This window comes from Acinonyx jubatus, chromosome C1 (genome assembly GCF_027475565.1).
Source record: "Acinonyx jubatus isolate Ajub_Pintada_27869175 chromosome C1, VMU_Ajub_asm_v1.0, whole genome shotgun sequence".
Classification (NCBI taxonomy): domain Eukaryota; kingdom Metazoa; phylum Chordata; class Mammalia; order Carnivora; family Felidae; genus Acinonyx; species Acinonyx jubatus.
This window is the reverse complement of record NC_069381.1, coordinates 126,397,558-126,424,766: the sequence shown is the minus strand read 5'-3', so window position 1 is coordinate 126,424,766 and position 27,209 is coordinate 126,397,558. Positions and strand designations below refer to the sequence as shown.

The following is a 27,209-nucleotide window of genomic DNA, read 5'->3' as shown; positions in this document are numbered from 1 at the left end:
GGTCCTGGGCACTTCTAAGTTGAGTGATTTTTGATTACTGAATCAATCTCCTTTATAGTAATTGGTCTACCAGATTTTCTGTTTCTTCCTGATTTAGTCTTAGTAAATCGTATGTTTCTAATAATTTTCCCATTTCTTCTAGGTTGTCCAGTTTGTCGGATTATAGCTATTCAGAGTGGTCCTTCATGATCCTATCAATTTCTGTTGTATCAGTTTTTAACGACTCTTTTTTCACTTATAATTTCTAAATTAGAAGTTACTATATTTTTTCTTTGGCTAATCTAGCTATGGGTTTGTTAATTTTGTTTATCTTTTCAAATAACCAACTCTGTTTACTAATCTTTTTTTTTAATTTTTTTTTCAACGTTTATTTATTTTTGGGACAGAGAGAGACAGAGCATGAACGGGGGAGGGGCAGAGAGAGAGGGAGACACAGAATCGGAAACAGGCTCCAGGCTCTGAGCCATCAGCCCAGAGCCTGATGCGGGGCTCGAACTCACGGACCGCGAGATCGTGACCTGGCTGAAGTTGGACGCTTAACCGACTGCGCCACCCAGGTGCCCCTACTAATCTTTTATATTTGCTTTCTGTTCTCTATTTCATTTATGTCTGCTCTAATATTTATTAATTATTTTATTTGACTAACTTTGGGCTCAGTTTGTTTTCCTTTCCCATATTCTTTAAGGGTCAGAGCTAGGTTGTTTATTAAGGATCTTTTTTGCTTCCTAATGTAGGCATTTACTGCTATAAACTTCCCTCTTAGAACTGCTTTTGCTGTATCCCATAAGTTACGGGATATGGTATGTTGTTTGTCTTCATTTGTCTTTCCTGAGGAAACTTTTTTAAAATATCTATTTATTTTTTAGGAGAGTGCAGTTGGGTGGGGATGGGGCACAAAGAGGGGGACAGAGGATCTGAAGTGGGTTCTGCACTGACAGGCTGATATCAGTGAGCCTGATGTGGGGCTCAAACTCATAAACTAGGCGATCATGACCTGAGCCAAAGTTGGATGTTCAACTAACTGAGACACCCAGGTGCTCAGGAAACATTCTTTATTTCTCCTTTCATTTATTCTTCAATCCACTGGTTGTTCAGGACAGTGTTGTCTAATATCCATGTGTTTGTAATTTTTCTAGCTTTCCTCTTATTACTGATTTCAAGTTTCATGCCATCGTGGACAGAGAAGACATTGATATGATACCAATCCTGTTGAATTTTCTAAGACTTGCTTTCTGGCATAACATGTGTTCTAACCTATATAACATTCCATGTTTATGTGAAAGGAATGCGTAGGGGCATCGTGGTGGCTCATTCAGTTGACCGTCCTGCTCTTGATTTCAGCTTAGGTCACGATCCCAGGGTCATGGGATCAAGCCCCACGTTGGGCTCCATGTTCAGCTAGGAATTATCTCCCTCTCTTTCTCTCTCTATTTCTTTAAAAAAGTAAAAAAAAAACATACATAAAGAAAAGAACATGTATTCTGATTCTGCTATTGTTGGATAGAATGTTCTGTGTGTGCCTGTTACGTCTATTAGGTCTACGGTGCTGTTCAAATCCGCCCTTTCCTCAATCAACAAAAACTAAAAGGCAATCGGCAGAATGGGAAAACATATTTGCAAATGACATATCAGATAAAGGGTTAGTATCCTAAATCTATAAATAATTTACCAAACTCAACATCCGAAAAACAAATAATCCAGTGAACAAATGGGCAGAAGACATGAATAGACACTGTTCCAAAGAAGACATCCAGATGGCCAACAGACACATGAAACGATGCTCAATGTCACTCATCATCAGGGAAATACAAATCAAAGCCACAATGAGATACCACCTCACACCACTCAGAGAAGCTAAAATGAACAATTCAAGAAACTGCAGATGCTGGTGAGGATGTGGAGAAACAGGAACCCTCTTGCACTGTTGGTGGGAATGCAAACTGGTGCAGCCGCTCTGGAAAACAGTGTGGAGGTTCCTCAAAAAATTAAAAATAAAACTATTCTATAACCCAGAAATAGCACTACTATAAATTTATCCAAGGGATATAGGAGTGCTGATTCATAGGGGCACATGTACCCCAATGTTTATAGCAGCACTTTCAACAATAGCCACATTATGGAAAGAGTGTAAATGTTCATCAACTGATGAATGGATAAAGAAGATGTGGTTTATATATACAATGGAATACTACCTGGCAATGAGAAAGAATGAAATCTGGCCATTTGCAGCAATGTGGATGGAACTGGAAGGTATTATGCTGAGTGAAATAAGTCAAAGGACAGATAATCATATGTTTTCACTCATATGTGGATCTTGAGAAACTTAACAGAAGTCCATGGGGGAAAGGAAGGGGAAAAAATAGTTACAAACAGAGAGGGAGGGAGGCAAACCACAATAGATTCTTAAATACAGAGAACAAACTGAGGGTTAATGGGGGGTGGGGGAGAGGGGAAAATGGGTGATGGGCATCGAGGAGGGCACTTGTCGGGATAAGCTCTGGATGTTTTATGGTAGCCAATTTGACAATAAATTATATTAATGAGAAAGCAAAAAAACAAATTTGCCGCTTCCTTATTGACTCTCTGTCTGGATGATTTATACACTGTTGACAGGTATTAAAGTCCCCAACTATTACTGTATTACTGTTTATTCTCCTGTTAGCTTTGTTAGTATGTGCTTTATATACTTACGTGCTATAATACTGGGCACATAAATATTTATAATTGTTATATGTTCTTGATGTATTGACCTAATTATCACTATATAATGACCTTCTTTGTCTCTTTCACCATATTTAGTTTAAGTCTATTTTGTCTGATATAAGTATAGGTACCCTGGATTTTTTTTTTATTGCCATTTGCTTGAAATACTTTTTTCCATCCCTTCACTCTAAGTCTATGTGTGTTATTAGGGCTAATGTGAGTCTCTTCTTGGTAGCGTTTTGTTAGATCTTATATGTTTTTTTTTCTCCATTCTGCCATTTTATATGTCTTAAATTTAAAGTAACTATTGTTAAGTAAGGACTTACTGTTCTTATATCCTTAATGGTTTTCTCTTTGTTTTGTAGATTCAAAGTTCCTTGTTTTTTATTCTATTGTCTTTTTGTGTGTTTTGATATCTTTGGGCAGTATTCTTTGTCTTCATCAAGTTCTTTTGCATAGTTACTACAGGATTTTCCCTTGTGGTTGCCAGGAGACTTACATAAAATATCTAAAATTTATAGCAACCTCTTTCTTTAAACTGGTAACTTCGATGGAACTCACAAACTTTATGCTCACTACCCTCACTTACATTTCAGGTTTTTGCTATTATAATTTACATGCTTTTTCTTTTTTATTGAGTAGTTAATAAGAGATTGTTGTAGTCATTAATTTTACTATATCCTTTCTTTAACTTTTAAACCAGAGTTGTAAAGTGATCTATGCACCGTTATCATATTGCAAAATTTAACTATGGCTATATATTTACCATTACCAGTAAGTTTTGTTTTCTTTTTTTTTTCTTGCTTTTTACATATCTTTTTATGTTTCCATGATGATAATTAGTGTTGTTTACTTCCACTCAAAGAACTCCCTTTAGCAATTCTTGTAAGGCAGGTTTGGTTGTAATAAACTCCCTCAGCTTTTGTTTGTGTGAGAAAGTTGTTATCCTTCCTTCATTCTGAAGAGCCTCACCAGGTATAGAGTTCTTAGTTGACATCTTTGTTTTTCTTTCAATATTTTGAATATATCATCTCATTCCCTCCTGACCTGAAAAGTTTCCTCTTAATTTCTTATTTTTACTTACATGATTTTAAACTTTTCAATAGGTGATAAAACAAACATCATGCACTAATTCTAAAATAGCAATGTGAAATTTTATTTTTTTAATGTTTATTTATTTTCGAGAGAGAGAGAGAGAATACAGTGGGGAGGGGAAGAGAGAGAGAGAAAGAGGTTGGGAGACACAGAATCTGAAGCAGGCTTCAGGCTCTGATCTGTCAGCAAAGAGCCCAATGCGGAGCTCAAACCCACAAACTGTGAGATCATGATCTGAGCCTAAGTCGGATGCTTGACTGACTGAGCCACCCAGGAGCCCAATAAAATTATATTTTAAATATGATGTTCAGGGGTGGCTGGGTGGCTCACGTGGCTAAGCATCCAAATCGTAATTTCAGCTCAGGTCCTGGTGGGATCAAGCTCCACCTTGGGCTTTGGGCTGACAGCATGGAGCCTGCTTGGGATTCTCTCTCTTCCTCTCTCTCTGCTCCTCCCCTGCTCACACACACTCTGTCTCTCTCTCCCTCTCTCAAAATAAACAAATAAATATTATAAAATAATAAGCAAACAAACAAACAAATAAGCTGTTCAGTTGGTTGGGTGAGATGGACAAATTGTGCTATAAATACAAAGATAAGCACAGAGATATATTGAGATATGAAATTTTTAGAAGGAATGTCCTTGAAAGTGATATTATATTAAAATGGAATGTTTTTAGTATTGTGATCATTTCCTGTTTCTAGAAAACATTATTATTCAACATTGATTCAACATTTGCACATGTAGTGCAAATTCCAGAATAAAATGAATTCTATTTTCTCCAAATTTCTTAGAATACCAAGAATGATAAGTAAGTACATATTTTTGGATGTGTGTGTAAGCAGTTAAAGATAAAAACCATATTAGCAATGACCTGAAGGTCTTAGCCACTACCCTCTTTTTAGAGAAGTAAACTGATGTTCTAAAAAATCACTCTAATAGGCACACATGAAAGAACAGAATGGTCAAGATTAAAATTAAATCCCTGTCTTTTAGGCCAAAATTAAGTTTACAGGCAATCCATGTGAGATTTCTTCTGGTTACCAACTCAAATTTGTAAGATCTGACAGTGCATTGAAAATAAAACATAAAAAGCCTATCATGACTTCTAGGTTTGCAGAACAAAGGCAGTTGCCTAACTATGAATTTCTTCCACCACCACTGCACCAAAAAATTATCAAAAAGAAAAGCAAATAAAATCACACATGACCCTATGGTCACCATTGCTAGAGACAGAGAACATGAACATCCACACACACACACACACACACACACACACAGCTTCAAATTATGTATAACTAGAAAAGTTCTAACAGATTACTCACTGACCACCTACAGATGCAACCTACTGGGTGGAGAAAGTAAGAGAGGAACATCCCAGGAGATTCTATGCAAAAGACTACAGAGGAGTGAAAGGTTTGAGCAAAGTGCGGACAAATCATTTCAATAAGAAGAAAGTTCACCAATAACTTCAAAATACAGAATATGGGTCAGAACATGGTAGCCTGCAGTGCACATACAGACAAGGGCCCTGGAAGTGACAGTCTTAGAGAAGCATCCCCTGGGGGATTATCATACAGAGAGAAAATGGCTGGTAGGTCTTAGAGAGGAGGCAAGGAAGAGAAGGAAAGAAATAGAGGGAGGAAACAAAGGATCCTATGGAAGCAAACATGAAACAAGGCATACCAATCTTCCCCGACCACTACCACTCACAACAACATCCATAAATAAAACTTCACAAAAGAGGGCAAAACTGACAGAGAATATTTTTGAAACAGACTCTGTGTTCAAGAAATGAATAAGAACAGAAATAAAGCAGACTACATCCACTCAAAACTATAAAGAAAAATCAGAAAGTGTACAAGATTTTTTGCTGGTAAGCAGTATCCTCTAGCAGCAATGAACAGGAATGAAGCTAAAAATATATTGAAATATAGCATAAGAAACTACAGTAAATATCCTCAAACAAACATGTGGAGATATTTTAAAAACCTACTTGAATCAGAAATATAGAAGCTAAGACCAGAATGGACAAAAAAAAAAAAAAAAACAAGAAGAAATAAAATAAAAGGAGACTTAATTGAACTGAGGGGGAAAACACACACACACACACACACACACACACACACACACACACAGAAGAAAAGATCACTTCAAAAAACAAATAATTACAAGATGCCCATGAAAGAACAGATTCAAATGAACACAAAATATAGGCTACTGAAAAAGTACTACAGAAAAAAACAAAGAGAAATAAGATGAGGTTAAGGAAGGAAGAAAAGTGGACCAGAGAAAGTGGAATCAATAATAGGAAGTGGATGGGACGCCCGGGTGGCTCAGTCCATTAAATGTCTAACTTCATCTCAGGTCATGATCTCACAGTTCATGAGTTTGAGCCCTGCGTTGGGCTCTGTGCTGACAGCTCAGAGGCTGAAGCCTGCTTTGGATTCTGTCTCTCCCTCTCTCTGCCTCTCCCCTGTTCATACTCTCTCTTTCTCTCAAAAATAAATAAACAATAAAAAAAATTTTTTTAATAATGGGAAGTGGAAAGTAGGCAAGAAAGTCCAATATATTAGATGTCCCTTGAGGGGAAATACATTAGAATAAATCAGTGTTTAAAAATATAATCCAAAAATATTTTCTAAAAATAAAAGAAAACCTGAATTGTATACATTGAAATCTATACATTTCTATACACCAAGAAATCTGACCCAGAACAATCAACTCTGAGATACAAACTAGAAAAACTACTATAACTTAAAGATAAAGAAAAGTAACCAGACAAAAAGATAAAATAATTAACAAAGGCCAAAAAATAAACTGGCGACAGGCTTTTCAGACACAACATACAAATCAAGGCTGCAGGGAAGTAGTGATTTCCAAGAAACATAAAGAGAAAATGTGAACCAAGAATATTATATCCTGCTGAGCTGTTTTTCAAATAGTTTTTAACCTACCAAATTCAGGAAATACTTTATATGCTGTGACGTACCATAGTAATCCACTGGATGTTGGGCTGTATCCCACCAAAGGCCATTTGAAAGGCTTTGGCTAAATGACTGAACTGAAGCATTTCATATATATAACTGTAAAACTAAGATTATACTGAGCGTGTGTAGAAGAATAATATGTAAATATTATATGTGCTGACAAGTAGAAAGAATTCACCTAAAATATAAAGGGTAAGAAAGAGAAAAATGGAAAAGTAGAATAAGATAGAAAAGAGTAATTTAAAACTATCATAACACAGGGGTGCTTGGGTGGCTCAGTCAGGTAAGCCTATGACTCTTGATCTCAGGTCAGCTCTTGATCTCAGGGTCATGAATTTCAGCTCTGCATTGGGCTCCATGCTGGGTGTGAAGGCTATTTTAAAAAGAAAAGAAAGAGGGTAGGGGTGCCTGTGTGGCTCAGTCGGTTAAGCTGCCAACTTTGGCTCAGGTCATGATCTCATAGTTCATGAGTTTGAGCCCCCTGTCCGGCTCTGTGCTGACAGCTCAGAGCCTGGAGCCTGCTTCTGATTCTGTGTCTCCCTCTCTCTCTGCCCCTCCCCTGCTAGTCTCTCTCTCTCTCTCTCTCTCTCTCTCTCAAAAATAAGTAAACATTAAAAAAAAAATTTAAAAGAGGGTAAAACTAACATAACACATACTAATAGCTTAGATTAGATAAAGGAGAGGAAAAGGCACTATAAAAAGAGTTAATATAAATATAGTCCTTAGAACAAAAATACAAGCATTCCTAAATACCAAAACTATATTTAAAAGCAAGATGTATATTCCAAATAAAGACACATAGTAAATACGACATTATATACACTATAATTCAACATAAGATGACAGAACTGAGACCAGTCAAGAGTCATATCAACCAATGTGAAGGTTAATTCATTTGTTAAAAGAAATTGAATGTTTATATCCACTCACAAAGCAAAATCCAACTCCATGCTGATGGTGAATATGAGACATACTTAAAGTATGGTGATTCGGGGCATCTGGGTGGCTTAGTCGGTTAAGTGTCCAACTTCCGCTCAGGTTATGATCTCACAGTTCATGTGTTCAAGCCCCACATGGAGCTCTCTGCTATCAGTGCAGAGCCAGCTTCAGATACTCTGTCCCCCTCTTTCTCTGCCTCTCCTCTGTACACACTGTTTCTCTCTCTCTCTCTCTGTGTCTCAAAAATAAACATTTTTTAAAAGTGTGGTGATTGGAAAAGGCTAAAAATAAAGGGATAGACAAAGGTTTATCAGGCAAATGGAAACAAAAAGAATGCACGTGTTGCAGTCTTCATATCAAACAAAGTGAAATTGCCCAAAAATGATTAGAAGAGTCAAATAAGCATACCTGATAATGTTAAAAGCTACATTCCACAGTGAAGAGCAGTTTTTAATGTCCGTGTGCCAAATAATACAAGCAACCGTGCACAGAAAAAAAAAATATAAGATGCAGAAGAAACAGACACAAATGCTAATAATAGGGAATCTAACAATCGTTTTCAGTCTAAGGACAAGTGGACAAAACATAAGTAAAGATATTAAAAAACCTAAATTGTATAATCAGTAAGGTACATATATACTCACACCAATAATAGAAGATAAACCTTCTTAAGTGTACAGAGAACATTTATAAAGATTGCTCATAGATTATAACACAAAGAAAACATCAGTAGGTTGTATAAAATAGAAATATCATAATTATTAAGATAAATTAAATACCCTATCCAAAACCATTTCTTAGAAAAAGAACAAAAATAAATACAAATGAAGCATGAGGAAGTAAATAATGAAGAAAAATGTCAAAATTAATGAGGCAGGGAACATAAAAACAGTAGGCCGAGTTAATAATCCAAAATCTTGTTTTTTTTAAAAACATTAACCAGAATACAAACCACTAGTTTAAATAATAACTGAAGAGATAAAGGATAGATATATAAAAATTTAAAAATGACACAGGGTAGGGCACCTGTGTGGCTCAGGCTAAGCTTCTGACTTCAGTTCAGGTCATTATCTCTCAGTCTGTGAGGTCGACCCCCACATCAGGCTCTGTGCTTAAAGCTCAGAGACTGGAGCCTGCTTCAGAGTCTGTGTCTCCCTCTCTCTCTGCCCCTCCCCCACTCACGCTCTGTCTCTCAAAAATAAATAAACGTTAAAAAAATTTTTTTAATAAAAATGACACAGGGTAAATAATTCTATACAGGAAATACATGTATGCAAATAAATTTGAAAATCTAGTGGAAAGGAGTCATTTATTTCAAGAATATAATCTACCAAAAACTCTTCCCAGTTTGAATAGACCAGCCTCCACACACAAAAAAAGAAAGAACAAAAAGAAAAAAAAGAGAAAGAGAGAGAGAGAATTCTCTTAACAAAAAACAGGAATGGATGGCTATTTCCTTAATATGACTGAATACACACACACACACACACACACACACACACACACACACCTTCTAACAGGAAGAATACACCCATTTCTCCCCAAAAGTGCATGCCCTAATCCTCAGAACCTATGCATGTGTTACCTTAAATGACAAAAGGTACTTTGCAGATGTGTCTAAATTAAGGATTTCAAGATGGAGAGATTACCCTGGATTATCCTGGTGGGTCCAATGTATAAACAAGTTTCCTTATAAGTAAAAAAAAAAAAAAAAAAAAAAAAAAGAATAGGGGCACTTGGTGGCTCAGCCAGTTAAGCGTCTGATTCTTGGTTTTGGCTTAGGTCATGATCTCACGATTCCTGGGTTTGAGCCCCACATCAGGCTCTGTAATAACAGTGCAGGCTCTGCTTGGGATTCTCTCTCTCTCTCTCTCTCTCTCTCGCTCTGTCTCTCTCTCTGTCTCTCTCTCTGTCTCTCTCTCAAAATAAATAAGCTTAAAAGAAAAAAAAGAGAGAGAGATGCAGGGGAGTGAGGGTCAGAGAAATCTCAGAAAAAGATCTGAAGAAACTATACCATTAGCCAAAGAGCTCAAGCAGGCTTTAGAAGCTGGGAAAGGCAAGGGAACTGACTCTGCTGGTGCCTCCAGAATAAATGCAGCCTGCTGACAACCTGACTTTATTCCAGGGAGATCCACTGCAGACTTCTGACCTCCAGGACTGCAAAATAATAAATGTGCTGTTTTAAGTCACTAAGTTTGTGGTAATTTGTTATAGCAGTGATAGAAAATTGATAAATACCTCAGTCCTAAAACCAGAATCTGACTTAATGGGGAAATCCTGGAGACATTGTCACTGGGATTTGAGAAAGGTAATAATAGGCACTATCTTCATGACTATTTAAGATTTTTCTGCATTCAATTCATTAAACTAGAGAAACCAAAGTCATGAGAATGAGAGAAGAATATACAAAACTATCTCTATTTGCTGATAACATGACATTATATTTGAAAAGCACCAGAAGGCAAATGATAAAAAGTGACTCATTTAATAAAAGAATTCAGCAAGCTCCAAGTTATAAAATTAAGATACATACATCAATTGCATTTTGTATTAACCACTTAGAGAATGCAATGGATGACAAAAATTCCATCTCTAATCCAACAAAAATATAAAACTTCACTTAAGAAAACAACTTAAGAAGTGTTCAGGATCCCTATAAATAGAACTACAAAACATCTCCAATAGACACATAAATAGACCTGACACAAATGAAAAGATATCCCTTGTTTTTAGTTAGGATGTTTCAACACCAAGGTGTTAGTTTTTTCTAAGGTAATTTATAAATTTTACTTAATGAAATTCCAATGAGTTTATTTTATTGAGCTGGACAAATTGATTATAAATTTTGCAAGGAATAAATACTTTTCAAGGATAGCTATGAAATACAGAAATAGAACAGGTATGAGGAGGGACTAGCCCTATCAGATATTGCATTATATTGGCAAAGCCTCTCTCATTAAAATACTTGGGGACTGTCTCATAAATAGACAACTAAAATACAATAGAATCCCAGTAAGAAATTCAACTACATATAGAAAGTTAATATATGACAAAGATGTTCTCTCATTTAAAGGGTCAAAGAGAGAATCATTTATAAACGGCACTGGTACTGGAAAGATTTAAAAAACAACAAAATTAGATCCATTCCTCACACCATACACAAGAATACAGTCTAAACTGATCAAAAATTGAAATGTAAAAAATAAAATTATGCTTGTAGTAACAGAAACTATGGATATATTTAAACCGGGTATGGTGAGTCTGGGTGGCTCAGTCGGTTAAGGATCGGACTTTGGCTCAGGTCATGAACTCACAGTTTGTGGGTTAGAGCCTTGCCTTGGGCTCTGTGCTTACAGCTCAGAGCCTGAGGCCTCCTTTAGATTCTGTGTCTCCCTCTTTCTGCTCTTCCCCTGATCATGCTCTGTCTCTCTCTCTCTCTCAAAAATAAACATTAATTTTTAATTTATTATTTTTTTAATGTTTATTTATTTTGGAGAGAGAGGGAGCCAGAGCACGAGCAGGGGAGGGGCAGAGAGAGAGGAAGACACAGAATCCCAAGCAGGCTCCAGGCTCCCGAGCTGTCAGCACAGACCCAACACAGGGCTCAAACTCACAGACATGAGATCATGACCTGAGCCGAAGTCAGTTGCTTAACCGACTGAGCTACCCAGGTGCCCTGAAAATTTTCATAAATTTAAACTGGGTATGGAAAAAATTTTCAAATCATGACTAAAATTCCAAATGCAATATATTTATCAATTTGACTATGTAAAAATTTTAGACTTTTGCATAGCAAAAATCCTATTAGCAAAGTCAAAACACAAAATGCCAACTAAGTGACAATATAAGAATATATATTATGGGACGCCTGGGTGGCTCAGTCTTTTAAACATCTGACTCTTGATTTCAGCTCAGGTCATAATCTCATGATTCCTGAGATCGAGCCCTCATCAAACTCTCTGCTGACCATGTGGAGCCTGCTTGGGATTCTCTCTGTCTCTCTGTCTCTCTCTCTCCCTCTCTGCCCCTCCCCCACTGGTGTGCATGCTATCTTACTCTCTCTCAAAATAAATAAATAAACTTTAAAAAATATGTATATCTAATATATCTATATATAGAGATATATGTATATGTCACAGATATAGGGTTAATATCCCTAACTACAAAAATTTGAAAATGAAAGCAAAGATAAAACTTCCTATAGAAATAAAGGCAAACAACATGAACAAACAATTTACAAAAAGATCTATAAATATGGCCCCTAAATATATGGGCAAATATACAAATTTATACATATTAAGAGAAATGAAAATTAAAACCCTATCATAATATCACTTCCCACATTTCAGATTAGGAAAAAGTTCAAAAGTTTGACAGTATAATCTCGTTGTAAGTTTGTTGATGGCAATGCAAGATGGCATCACTCTCATAAAGAAGTTGGCATTATTTAAACAACGTATGTATTAATCCTTTTCCCAGCAATTGTACTTCTAGGAATTTATCCTGAAGATATACCTCCAACAATATGAAAATATATGAACAAAAGCTTATTCACCGAAGAATTATTTGTAATTGCAAAATATTAGAAACTGCCTAGATGTCTAAATGTGGGAGTCTGTTCAAATAAGCTACAGTGTGGGGGCACCTGGGTGGCTTGGTTGGTTAAGCATCCTGACTTTATCTCAGGTCATGATCTCACAGTTCATGGGTGCTGACAGCTCAGAGCTTGGAACCTACTTCAGATTCTGTGTGTGTCTCTCTTTGCCCCTCCCCTGTTCATGCTCTGTGCCTCTCTCTCTCTCAAAAATAAATAATTTTTTTAAAAAAATGTTACACACTATGCTACTCTTTGTGTAAGAAAGAAGTGAAAATTAAAAACATAAAGAAACACAGAAGGATAAGTGAGAAAACAAGAATGGTGATTATCTACAAAAGGTAGGAGACATAGGATGGAGATATATAGGAGGAAGTAATGCTCCTCCCAGTAACATGATGTATACTCTTAACTTTGAGAAACACGTTATTGTTCAATATATTTTAAAAATAAAATTAAATCAATACATAGGAAAAGAGGAAAACAAAATCTAAAACTGAAAGTAAACCAAAAAAAAAAAAAAAAAAAAAAAAAAAAAAAAACAGAAAAGAAAAAGTCCTCTATTCTCATTCCCACCAACACAACAAAAGCAACAAAATACTCTCTGCCACTTTCAAAGAACAAATTATGAAAATGACTTTTTACATTCAGGGTCAGCACTTATTTATGTTTTGAAAGGGACAGGGATAGGAAATTTCTTTCTAAATCTACTCTGGTGGTAGAGATAAAAAACATAAACAAAAGCAAAGTAACAGTAGGATTTCAGCTGTAGTGATATGATTCGTTTTATAGTCAAAATTTATTACCTCTCAGGAGCTCTTTTCAAGGGAAATCATAGAGTATTTATCTAACCATAGCGGCCTGAGAATTTAAAGAATGTTCACCATGTACCAATGATCACAGCTTTTAAAAGACTGCCCATGCCAAATGCTTCACTATATTAAAATCAAAGTAAAATCCATTCATCTGAATTTTATTGACCTAAATAATAAATATAAATCACTTCTTTTATTCATATACACAGATTGCCTAGTCTACAACCCAGATTTCTTAACTCAGATGCACTTACACTTTAATGAAAAAAAAAAAAGATGAATAAAGAAGATCACTTTATTTCATTAGGTTAGGTATTGTAAAAGTTCAATAACAGCATCACTGATAATCTGAAAACAAAATGAACAGGCTGTGGGACAGCTCTTTAAAAATGTAATAGGGGCGCCTGGGTGGCTCAGTCAGTTGAGCGTCCAACTTCGGTTCAGGTCATGATCTCGTGGTTTGTGATTTCAAGCCCCGCATCAGGCTTTGTGCTGACAGCTCAGAGCCTGGAGCCTGCCTCAGATTCTGTGTCTCCCCTTCTCTCTGCCCCTCCCCTCTGTCTCTGTTTCTCAATAATAAATAAACATTAAAAAATTTAAAAATAAAATAAAAATGTAATAGTGGAACCACAGAGAAACTCCCATCAAAATAAAGGGAAAAATAGGATATGCAATGACACAATTAAAAACTAAAGATCTTTAAGCCCATCTTTAAGGCAAATCGGTGATGAGGGAGCAGAGAAGCACCAACACTAAGAGAACTGCCCACCACACGGCAAATGTAAGTGTGAAGGGAAAATTGCTTGAGGTGCTTATCAAAAGTAACAGTAATCAATGAGAGAACTAGCAAAGGACATTAATTAAACCTCTGTGGTGCCCTAGACTGTGAAATGACTTTCCAGCAAGGCGCAAACAGAAGCGGGCATTATGGAAGTATCCCATTCCAAATGACATGACAACTAGCCATTGCCATAATCAGAATGGAGGAAACAAAATGCCACTTGTCCATACAGTCTCACAGAGACCACCAAAAGGAAGGTGGCCTAAACGTTCGTATAAGTATAGCATACAAGGAATCCATTATATGTGACAATTTTTACTGATTAAGGGAAACTTAAGTTCATCCTAAAAGTCAACAGACACACAAAAATAACAATGCTTTCCTGAATGTATCAGATCCACAAAAAGGAAAAAAAAATGTGTACTTTGCAGAGATGGATTTGAAACATTTTAGTAAAAGTTCTGGTGGACCATGTCCACATAATTCATGAGGTTGGATAAAAATGAGATGAGACAATATTGTCAACAATGGCCCTCACAGCTGTCAAGAGAAATGTTTCTGTTCATTGCAGTGGAAGTTAGAGAAATAGATTATGTTCCTACTTAACACTATATTTTCCTAATAACCTAAACATTTCATGATAGGATATAAGTCATTTCATAATTCTTTGATGGCTCAATAAAATAAATAGTATAAATTTCATGACATAATGTTTAAAAAAGTTGTTTTAGTTCAATATGCTGCCTAGAACTCAAAGGAGAACATGGTCCATGTTAGGCTCTGTGGCTCGGTCAATTAACTGTTTGACTCTTGATTTTGGCTCAGGTCATTATTTCATGGTTTATGGAATTGAGCCCCACATCAGATTCTCTGCTGACAGCACGCAGCCTGCTTGGCATTCTCTCTCTCCCTTTCTCTCTGCCCTTCCCATATTCATGCTCTCTCTCTCTCTCTCTCTCAAAAAAAAATAAAATAAAACTGGAAAAAAAACTAGAGAACATGATCACTTCTGGTTTCTATACAACCACCTAAGCAGTGTGAACTCACTGCTATCATCAAAATGAGAAAAAGCTAGGGGCGCCTTTGTGGCTCAGTTGGTTGCACATCCGACTTTGGCTCAAGTCATGATCTCATAGTTTGTGGGTGCAAGCCCCATGTCAGGCTCTGTGCTGACAGCTCACAGTTTGGAGCCTGCTTCAGATTTTGTCTCCCTCTCTCTCTGCCCCTTCCCCCCACTCCTTTCTCAAAAATAAATAAACATTAAAAGACTTCTTTTCATTCCTAAAATGAGAAAAAGCCAAACAAACCGAAAACTGACAACTTCTTCAGTTCATCAGAGAATTTAGTCACAGGGCAGATAGATGTCCCAAAAGGCACAGAGAAAAGAGGTGGATATGGAGAATCACAACTTCCTGGGAGCATCTCAGGAGCAGAAACTGCCATTGAAGCCACTACAGGGTAGGAAAACTTAAGCTGTGATTGATAAATTGCTGGTGGTTTCAGTTCAGACGAGCTTTTGAGTTAAAAATTTCAAGAGGGCCCAGTCCTACTAGAGACCCTGTATTTTCCTGAGTTTCACCTCCAGAAGTCTGACCAGGTTTTCACAATAAAGAAAAAAATCTCATGCTCTCATCAAGGGGAGACATTCTGAAGTAGACCCAGAGAATTCTTAAAAGTTTCTCACACTCAAAGGAAACTATTTTACTGAAGCCTAACCAACTGGGATATTACCAGATCCTAACAATCTGGGGAAAGAAAATACCCAACCCCAGCCCTCTCTAGCCTTTCTCTATTACTTAATTGGGAAGGAAGAAGTTGTGAAGTAGGAGAAGCATTTTTAAAGGCCACATCTAGGAGAACAGGCTCAATAAAAGATTGAGACCAAATTATAGGACTATAAAACACTCCTCCTCCCCCCAAAATTCATTACAAAATTCATTACTCCTCCTCCCCCAAAAACATTAATGAGGCTCCAGATTAATTACAGAGAATTACAATAAAAATAATTTCATGTACCAGAACTTAATTAGTAAGAATTTTCTAAGGAAAACCAAAAAACAAAAGAGGAAAAGGAAAAAAAAAAAAAACATAACAAGGACACCAGAGGAAAATTTTAGACTTTGACCCCTATAGCTACAGCAAACACAGACTAATCCTAGCCAAATAAATACAAAATCTCACACCTAAAGCCTATTTTTTTTTTGCATAATAGGACTTTACTGAAACAGAAAAAAAAAGCCCATTTATCTCGGTTCCTTTTACCCAGTACATCATGTCCAGCTTTCAACAAAAGAATACAAGGCATACAAAAAGACAAAACACAGTTTGAAAAGACAGAGAAAACATCAGATTCAAACTCAGATATAGCTAAAATTTTGGCATTATACCAGGAATTTTTTTAAGTTTATCTATTTAATTTGAGATAGAGATAGAGTGAGCAGGGGAGAGGTAGAGACAGAGAGAGAGAGAGAGAGAGAGTGAGAAAGAACCCCAAGCAGGCTCTGCACTGTCAGCACAGAGCCTGACACAGGGCTCAAACTCATAAAACCATGAGATCAGGACCTGAGACGAAACCAAGAGTCAGATACTTAACTGCCTGGGCCACCCAGGTGCCCAGTCATACTGGGAATTTAAAAGCAATTTTGATTAATATACTAAAGGCTCTAACATAAAAAAATTATAATACAAAACCACATATGTATATTACAAACAAAGAGATGGAAACTCTATGAAAAAGATCAAAAGGAATGATAGAAGTTGAAACACAAAAACAGATATGAAGACTGTCCTTTGATGGGCTCATCAACAGACTGGACATAGTTAAGGAAAGAATCACTGAGACTGAGACTGAAAAAATGTCCGGCACCTGGGTGGCTCAGTCAAGTTGAGCAACCGACTTTTGGCTCAAGTCATGATCTCACAGTTTGTGGGTTCAAGCCCCATGCTGGGCTCAATGCTGACAGCTCTGAGCCTGGAGCCTGCTTCATATTCTGTCCCTCCCTTTCTTTCTGCCCCTTTTCCACTCATGTTCTGTCTTTCTGTCACTCTCTTTCTCTCTCTCTATCTCTCTCTCTCAAACATTAAAAAAAATAGTTTAAAAAAAAGAAAAAATGTCAACAGAAACTTCCAAAACTGAAATGTAAAGAAGAAAAAAATGAAAAAAAAAAAACAAGATATCAAGAACTACAGGACAATTATAAATAGTGTAACATCCGTGTAATAGGAATATCACAGGTAAAATAAAATGAAAGAAAGAAGGAAAGAAGAAGAAGAAAAAAGAAGTGTTTAAAAATAATAAGTGAGATTTTTCAAAATTAATGACAGACAACAGACAACCAATCAAAGATTCAGGAAGCTCAGGGAACACCAAGCACAGGATAAGCTTTTTTTTTTTTAATGTTTATTTATTTTTGAGAAAGAAACAGAGTGTAAGTGGTGGAGGGGCAGAAAGAGAGGGAGATACAGAATCCAAAGCAGCTCCAGGCTCTGAGCTGCCAGCATGGAGCTCGACATGGGGCTCAAACTCACAAGCCATGAGATCATAACCTGAGCTGAAGTCAGAAGTCCAACTGACTGAGCCAGCAAGGCACCCCATGGATAAGCTTTTTTTAAAAATGGAAGAAAAAAAAAAAAAACCTACACCTTGGTATACAATATTCAAAATACAGAAAGTCCAAGAGAATGTCTTGGAAAAAAAAATGGGATGGGGAGCTGGACTGGAAAAACATCTAAGCTATGGATAAGCAAGGATAAAAATTACATAAAATTTCTTTTTAAAACTATTCAAGCAAAAAATATAGTGGAGTGTTGAAAGAAAAACACCCACCAACCTAAATTCTATATCCAGTGAAACTATCTTTCAAAAGTAGAAAAATAAAAATTTTCTCAAAGAAAAATTTAGGAAATTTGTGATCAGTAGACCTGCCTTGAAATAAAGGTTATAAAGAAGTTCTTCAGAGACCAGAAAACTATGCAGGTCAGAAACTTAAAACTACATAAATAAAGAAGGACTGTTGAAGAAGGAATAATTGAAGATAAAATAAAATATTTTATTTTTCTCATTCATAACTGATCTAATATCAATAATTTATTCAAAATTATAATAACAATGTAAAGTAATTATGGGTTATGGCTAAGTGAAATTAATGACAGGAGTGTTATAAGGAATGGGAAAAGGGGACTGGGAATGTTCTAAGAATGTGTAAAGTGGTATGGTGTTATTTGAAAGTAGACTTGGATTAGTTGTAAATTTACTTTGCAAACTCTTGGGCAACCATGGAAAAAGGTAAAGAAAAGGGGAGCCTGCATGCCTAAGTCAATTGAACATTTGACTCTTGACTTTGGCTCAGGTCATGAACCCAGAGTTGTGGGATCAAGCCCCACATTGGGCTCTGTGCTGAACACAAAGCCTTCTTGGGATTATCTCTCTCCCTCTACCCCTCTCCCTCATTTGCTCTTACTCTCTCTCTCTAAAATAAAGTAAAAAAAATAATAGAAAAAAATAAAAAGGTAAAAAAAAGGTAAAGAAAAAAGATATGCTAGGAAAGAAGACAAATGACATAATAAAAAATGGTCAATTAAAATCAGAGATGAAAAAACAAAAAGAGGAACAAAGAACAGGGCAATAAGTGGAAAACAATAAATATAGTCGATATTGTTCCAATTACATCAATAATCATTTTAAAATTCAATGATACAAATATATCAGAGGGCTGAGACTGCCAGAGTGGATAAATCAGAAAATCCAATTGTATATTGTCTACAAGAAACTTTCAAGACAAGGATAGATTAAAATGTAAAGATTACCATGCTAAAAGTAATCAAAAGAAAACTGGAGTAGTTATATTAATTCCAGACAAATCAGAATTCAGAACAAGTAAAACCATTAGGGATATAGTGAGGCATTACATAACAACAATGGGGGCAATTCTCCAAGAAGATATACCAGTCCTTGATGTGTATGAACCTAACAAGAGACATCAAACTACATGAAGTAAAAATTGATACAACTGCAAAGAAAAAATAGATGAATATACTATTATAGTTGGAGACTTCAACACCCCTCGATCAGTAATGGACAGATCCAGCAGGCAGAAAATCAGTACAGACATAGTGGAACTGAACAGTGCCATCAATCAACTGGATATAATTGACACTTAAAGAATACATTATCCAACAATAGCAGAATACACATCATCTTCATCCTTACACCGAACATTCACCTAGACAGACCAAATTTCCAGGCCATAAAACACACCTTAACAAACTTAAAGAATAGAAATCATGCAAAGTATATTCTCAGGACACAATGGAATTAAACTACAAATCAGTAACAAAAAGGTGGCTGGAGGAGAATCCCCAAATACTTGGAGATTGAACACCACACTTTCAAATAATGCATGAGTCAAAGAAGTCACAGGATAACTTAAACTACATTTGGAATTAAATGAAAATAAAAATACAACTTAATAAAATTTGTAGATGTAGTGAAAGCAGTGATTAGAAAGAAATTTATGGCATGGAATTCACATAGAAAAAAATAAATACCTAAAAGCAATAACTTAAGCTATCTTAGAAAACTAGAAAAGGAAGAGCAAATTAAATCCAAAGTAGGCAAAATGATACGAATAAGAATTATAACTGAAATCAATAAAACTGAAAGTATAAAATCAGTAGGGAAAATCTCTGAAAGCAAAAGCTGGTTCTCAAAATATATCAGTAAAACTGATAAACCTCTAGCCAGGTTAACTAAGGTTAAAAAAAAGAAGAAGAAGATACAAAGTATTAATAAGTACTGATAAGTAATGAAAGAGAGGTCATCACTAATGATCCCATGGACATAAAAAAGATAATAAAGGAATATTATGAACAAGTCTATGAACACAAATTTGATAAATTAGATGAATGAAATATACAACCTGTTAAAACTCACACAAGGAGAAATCTATAATAAGAATAGGTTCATATCTATTAAAGAAATTGAATCAATAATTAATAACCTACTAAACCAGAAAATACCAGGTCCATTGTTGAATTCTACCAGTCAAGAAAAAAAAAAAAACTATACTTATTTGCTACAATTTATTTCAGAAAATCAAAGCAGAGTACACACTTTCTAGTCCATTATATGAGGCCAGCATTATCTTATTATCAAAAAACAAAGACATTATAAGAAAAGAAAACTAAGACCAATATCTCCCATAAACATATATGTAAAAATTATCAACAAAATATTAGCAAATAATATCCAACAATGCATAAAAATAATACTACATCATAACCAAATGTGCTGTATTCCAGGTATGTAAAGCCAGTTCAACATTCAAAAATCAACACAATCTAATTTATCCATAGACTAAAGGAGAAAAATCATACATTGTATCCATACATACAGAAAAAGCACTTGACAAAAACCAACACTAATGTATGATAAAAATTCTCAGCAAACTAGGAATACAGGGTAGGTTCTTCAACATGAAAAAGAACATCCAGAAAAAAACCTTCATTTAACATCATACTTAATTGTGAGGAACCAGATGCTTTCTTGCCAAGATCAGGAACAAGGCAAGGATGTCCATTTTTATCACTCCTATTTGAGTCACACTCAAAGTCCTAGATAATATAAGACAAGAAAAAGAAAGAAACGGTATATAGATTTCCAGAGTGCCTGCACCATTTTGCATTCCCACCAACAGTGCAATAGGATTCCCCTTTCTCCACAACCTCACCAACATCTATTGTTTCCTGAATTGCTAATTTTAGCCATTCTGACTGGTGTGAGGTAGTATCTCATTATGGTTTTGATTTGTATTTCCCTGATGACAACCAATTTTGAGCATCTTTTCATGTATCTATCTGCCATCTGGAAGTTTTCTTTGGAAAAGTTATCTATTCATGTCTTCTGCACATTTCTTGGAAGTTCCTTAAAAAAATTAAAAATGAAACTATCCTACAACCCAGCAACTGCACTACTAGGAATTTATCCAAAGTATACAAAAATGCTGATTTCAAGCAGCACATGTACCCCAATATTTATAGCAGCTATCAACAATAGCCAAATTATTGAAAGAGCTTAAATGTCTATCAACTGAAGAATGGATTAATAAGATGTACATACAATGTACAATACAACACATACATATGTGCATACAATTGTATGTATATACATATGCATACAATGGAATACTACTCAGTGATGAAAAAGAATGGAATTTTGCCATTTGCAAAACGTGGATGGAACTGGAGGGTATTATGCTAAGTAAAATAAGTCAGAAAAAGAGATCATATGATTTCACTCATATGTGGAATTTGAGAAACTTAACAGATGAACATAGGGGAAGGGAAGAAAAAATAAGATAAAAACAGGGAGGAAAACCATAAGAGACTCTTAAATGCAGAGAAAAAACAGGATTGGTTGAGGGGGAGGTGTTAAATGGGTGATGGGCATTAAGGAGGACACTTTTCAGAATGAGCACTGGGTGTCATATGTAAGAGATGAATCACTGGATTCTGCTCCTGAAACTAAGATTACACTGTATGTTAACTAACTTGAGAATTGAAAGAAAAAAAGAAAAGAAAAGAAAAGAAAAGAAAAGAAAAGAAAAGAAAAGAAAAGAAAAGAAAGGAAAAGAAAAGAGAGAAGAAAAGGGAAGAAAAGAAAAGAGAAAGGAAAGGAAAGAGAAAGAGAAAGAAAAAGAAGAGCAGTATACAGATTGGAAATGAAGAAATAAAACTTCCTTTGTCTGCAAATGATATGCTTATCTACATAGATAATCCCAAAGAATCTTAACAATAACAACATAAAGTCCTGGAACTAATAAGTGGTTATATCAAGGTTGCAGAACACAGGTTAATATATAAAACTTGATTGTTTTCTTATACACAAGCCATTAAAAACTACAACTTGAAATTTAAAACACTATACATTTATATTGGCACCAAAAATATGAAATACTTAAGTATCAATCTAAAAAAATAGATACAAAATGTACATGAGAAAAAGTATAAAACTCTGATGAAGAAATCAAAGATGTAAATAAATGGAGAAATACTGCAGGTACATGGAAAAGAAGACTCAACACTATCAAGATGTTATTTCTTGGGGCACCTAGGTGCCTCATTCAGTTAAGCTTCCAACTTTTGGTTTCGCTCAGATCATCATCTCACAGTTCGTGGGTTCGAGCCCCACATCAGGCTCTGCGCTGACAGTATGGAGTCTGCTAGGGATTCTGTCTTCCTCTCTCTCTGCCCCTCTCCTGCCCACTCTCTATCTCTCCCTCCTTCTCTAAAATAAATAAACATTAAAAAAAAAGTTATTTCTTCCCAAATTAATCCATACACTACAAGCAATCCTAATCAAAATCTTGGCAAGTTATGTTGTAGATATTGAAAAAAAAACTGATTCTATAGTTTACATGGAAAAACAAAGGATACAGAATAGATAATACAATATTAAAAAAAGAACAAATTCAGAGGACTGAAACTACCCAACTTCAAGACTTACTATAAATCTTCAGTATTTAATACATTGTTTTATTGGCAAAGAATAGATAAATAGATCAATGGACTAAAGACAGAGAGCCCAGAAATAGATCCACATAAATATAGTCAACTAATCTTTGGCAAAGGAGCAAAGGAAGTTCAATAGAAAAAGGAGAGTCTTTTTAACAAAAGGTACTAGAATAGCTGGGCATCCACACGCAAAAAAAAAAAAAAAAAAAAAAAAAGAATACAGACACCAACGTTATACCTTTCACAAAAGTTAACTCAGACTGGATCATAGATTTAAATGTAAAATGTAAAACTATAAAACTCCTAGAAAACAATATAGGAGAAAATTTAGTTGATCTTAGGTTTAGAGAATTTGTTGTTGTTTTTGATGCAACACCAAAGAATGATCCATGAAAGAAATATTGATAAGTTTGACTTCACTAAGATTAAAACAAAACAAAAAATAACTTCTCTGTGAAAGACACTGTTGAGAGAATGAAAAGGGGGTCATCAACTGGAAGGAAATATTTTCAAAACATATATCTGATAAAGGACTGGTATCCAAAGTACACAAAGAATTTGTAAAGCTCAACCATAAGAAAACAACTCAAAAAATAGACAAAAGATCTGAACAGACACCTCACCAAGGAAGATCTACAGATGGCAACTAAGCATATGAAAAGATGCCAAACATCGTAAGTGATTAAGGAACTGCAAATTAAAACAAGATACCACTATACACCTATTAAAAATGGCTAAAATCCAAAATACTGACAATAGCAAATGCTGGCCAGAATGTGAAGCAGTAGGATTGCTCATTTATTGCTGGTGGCAATACAAAATGATACAGCCACTTTGGAAGACAGTTTGGCAGTTTCTTACAAAATGAAACAATTCTCACTGCAATATGTAGGAAAGTGCCCACTGGTATTTCTCCAAATTAGTTGAAAATGTATGTTCACATAAAAATCTCCAAATGAATGTTTACAGAAGCTTTATTTATAATTGCCAAAACTTGGAAGCAACCAAGATGTCCTCCAACAGGTGAACGGATAACAAATTGTGATATATCCATAGAACAGAATACTGTTGGAGGAGGTAATCAAGAGGATGTGACTGCCAGTTGACCATCAGGCTAGATTCAGGCGTTTGGAGGCTCCTCACCCCTTTGCTTGTCCTTGGAATATATGCTCTGTACACAGTGGGAGCTGCTCTAAGTACATGGTCTTAAAGGAGTAAGGTCTTTTGAGAACATCTAGATGGTATATGTGATGGAAACCAATTAAGGCCTCTATATAAACTTTTAAGATTTAGCAATGGGTGCAGATACCTACTCATCTTGCAGCCACTCAAGACAAGCCTTATTAGTAAGTTCTCTTGCTTACTAAACTGCCACCTCCCAATCCGGAGTGGTCTGTCTCTTCCTTCGGTCTCTCCCTGCTCTATGTATACAGGGATAGTTTGTAAACCAACAAACACTATTCAGTGATAAAAAGAACCAAGCTATCAAGCCATGGACATACATGGAGGAATCGTAAATACATATTGCTAAGCAAAAGAAGCCAATAAGAAAAGCTATATACTGTATCATTCCAACTATATAACACTCTGGAAAAGATAAAACTATGCCATCAGTAAAAAGATCCCTGAATGCCAGGGAACTGGGGAGAGGAGAGGTGGGACCAATAGGTGGTGCACAGATTTTTAGGGCCATGAAACTATCCTATATGATACAGTAGTTATGAACACATATCATTATACATTTGTCCAAACCCATAGAATGTGCAACACAGTGAATCCTAATTAAACTACAGACTATAACAATATGTTGATACTGGCTCACGAATGGTAACAAACACACTACACTGGTACAAGAAGTGTGTACCATACTGTATGTGTGGAGGGGAGTGAGGAGAAGCTATATGGAAACTGTATTTTCCACTCAATTTTTCTGTAAATCTAAAACTACTCTAAAAAACAAAGTCTCTTAATTTAAAACAAAGAAAAACAACATGGCAAACACAAGCAAACTAAAACTGAACACATTCTCTGGAATATTAAGAAAACAATGTCTTTATAGAATCCCACATATGCATTCAAACAATAATCACCCAAATCATCTGCTTAATCTTTTGGGCTTCACAGAGGCAGGCAATAAAAGGCAGAAAATCACTCTTCAATGGACTTGCCAACCGCATATGGCATAAATCAGAATGAAGCATCAAAGATGAAATATGCTCATTTGTGAAGTCAAATGAAAAATAAAAATGAAAGAAACAAGAAACAATCATCACATTATTTTGTTCTTGAATAGCAGAGGTAGTCTTTTGAGCCTCTCCCAGCCAGCTGTGGATTCTGAGAAAACAGTAACTGGTGATAATGATTAATTCTAGAGATGAGTGTTTCACTATTTTGTAATATACGTCTTACTGAAAGGCATTTAAATTTGGAAAAACTTGGTAACATACCAGTGCTTTAAGACCTTCTGGGGAAAATTAAACAAATACTACTTTGGGCATATTTCTATATACCTCGGTCATGATTTTTCTGTACTACAATTTAAAGTAGAACAATTACAAATAACTTTTAAGCACTAACAGCCTTAACTATTCTTTTTAAAACTTTTAGTCCATTCCCTCTATAGGTCTGCAATTCTAATTATTGCCGTGCAAGGTAATATGTTTTTCAAATCGATGTCATAGAAAGCATTCTTACATTAACTTACTGTTATTATTACTACTATAAAAAATCTACCACTAAAATGTTAGAGAATCTTCTTAAACATGAAAACAAAAGTAAACAAAACCAAGTTTAAAAAACATGAATACCGGGTGCCTGGATTACGCAACCGACTTCGACTCAGGTCATAATCTCACGGTACGTGAGTTCCAGGCCTGTGTTGGGCTCTGTGCTGACAGCTCAGAGCCTGGAGCCTGCTTTGGATTCTCTCTCTCTCTCTCTCTCTCTCTGCCCCTCTCCCACTCATGCTCTGTCTCTCTCTCTCTCTCAAAAATAGATAAGAATTAAATTTTTTTTTAAAAAACATGATTATGAAAAATGATAATTTTTGCATAATTTCTATCCCAAGTTTGAGAGTCAATTTGAATTTTTATGATTATAAAGAAAGGTTTAGTCTTCTATTACTATAGTGATAAATGTTTTTTTTAAACTTGTTGACACTTTGATAAAATGTGGAAATGCATGCCTTATCCTATGTAGTTGTACTATTAATTATGTAAGAATTCAGAGCTCTGCCTGGTCTATACTCTGAAATGTTCACAATTGAAATTGAAAGCCTCTTAAATTAAACTTCTAAAAACCCAAATCCCCAACCTGGTTATAATTATCCCTTTGTAGGAAATAATATATCTTATAAAATTATGTTGTAAAATACCTAGGTGAAGCAAAGATATAAACACTGAAGGCCTCCTACCTTAACATAGCATTTTTTCCGTCACTTCTGGTGCACCAGACCTGCCGAGTTTGATAACCGATCTCTAAGTCCCAGGGCTTGGAATGGTGATGTGGCTTGTAACTCTGATGTCTAAAGGTTACTCGCTCCTTTGAATCAGAGCTAACATCCAGAACAGTTCTTCCGCTTAGGTTAATTTCTTTAAGATGAGGCAGCCTACATTTACTCCATGGTCCAACTTTAAGGCTAAAAGTATACTCCTCTTCTCCAAGAGGACAGGAAACGGGAGTGTCACAGGCTCTTGACTCAGTCAGATTGGGACACTGAGAACCGCCATAGAGAGGGGGAGCGATGGCTGCCCGGGTTCTGTGTTGCAATCGCTTCTCACATCCCTTGCTACACTCGGACCATTGTGAGAACTCAGATACAACACAATCCCGGGGGCAGGGAATGAGGCAAGCTTGCTCTGTGGGGGGCCGTGGGACAAAGTGTTCACATATTTCATTTCCAGCCACGGTTCTGTTCAATTTCTGAATACAACGCGCAGTCCGGTGCTGTAACCCATGTTGCGCTGTCACACACTCCTCAGGCCGAGGCTCGGCTTGGCCGAGGCTGGAAGGGGCGAGCAAACAATGGTGCCAGTCAGAGACCTCCCACTGGAAGAGGTCACTGTGCCAATCACAGACTCGGAAGCAGCTTCTTTCCTTTGGAGGCCTGCTGTTCTCATCACAGTTGGAGACGTGACTCGTCCACCCTTCCAAGTGGAAACACCACAGTGCACGACTCTGGACTCCTCCTGGTCCACAGTCTCCTGCGCACCTTCCCCAGGGGCCTACAGGCACAAAGACAAGGATGTCAATTACTCAGACATTCCATGCGGCCCTCCACACAAAAATGGGTCAGTCTGCACACTTCCCAACACAACCAGTATGAAATTATGAACTTGAGTGGAGGTTTAATTTAGTTGTGAAGAGTGTGGACGCTGCATCGGTCTGCCTTTGTTGAAATCCCCTCTCCCTCTCTTACCAGCAATGTAAACTTGGATGAATTACTTCCATTTGTAAGCCTTAGTTTCCTTAACTACATAAGCGAAAGAATAAAAGCACTGACTTGCAGAACTGTTCTGAGGATCAGTGGTACAATGTGGTGCCAAGCAGACAATGCACACGTAATAAATGATTGGTATCATTATAATCGCTACATTCCAAAGCCTATATATCTAACTCAATATTAATACTTTCTAGGTAGACAATGTTTGATCTCAAAGAAAAGCCCTAAACCCAGGATCTTAATAAAGAAGAGTCTCTCATCTTTCTAAGCCTTCAGCTCAATACTGCAGGTGGCTCAGAAGAGAAATACGTTTTTAAAAAATAACTTGCCAAAGTATCCT

The 27,209-nt window shown here is 36.0% G+C and overlaps 1 protein-coding gene across 10 annotated transcripts in view; it reads right to left on the bottom strand.

The window, feature by feature from the left end:
* The window catches only part of THSD7B (thrombospondin type 1 domain containing 7B), a 1,235,876-nt gene that overhangs the window by 551,296 nt on the left and 657,371 nt on the right, over positions 1–27,209 (bottom strand). For all 10 annotated transcript variants that reach the window (XM_053214974.1, XM_053214976.1, XM_053214972.1 and 7 more), the window contains one exon: positions 25,841–26,651. In XM_053214974.1, the coding sequence (XP_053070949.1) occupies positions 25,841–26,651 (811 nt within the window). The remainder of the gene's footprint in view (positions 1–25,840; positions 26,652–27,209) is intronic.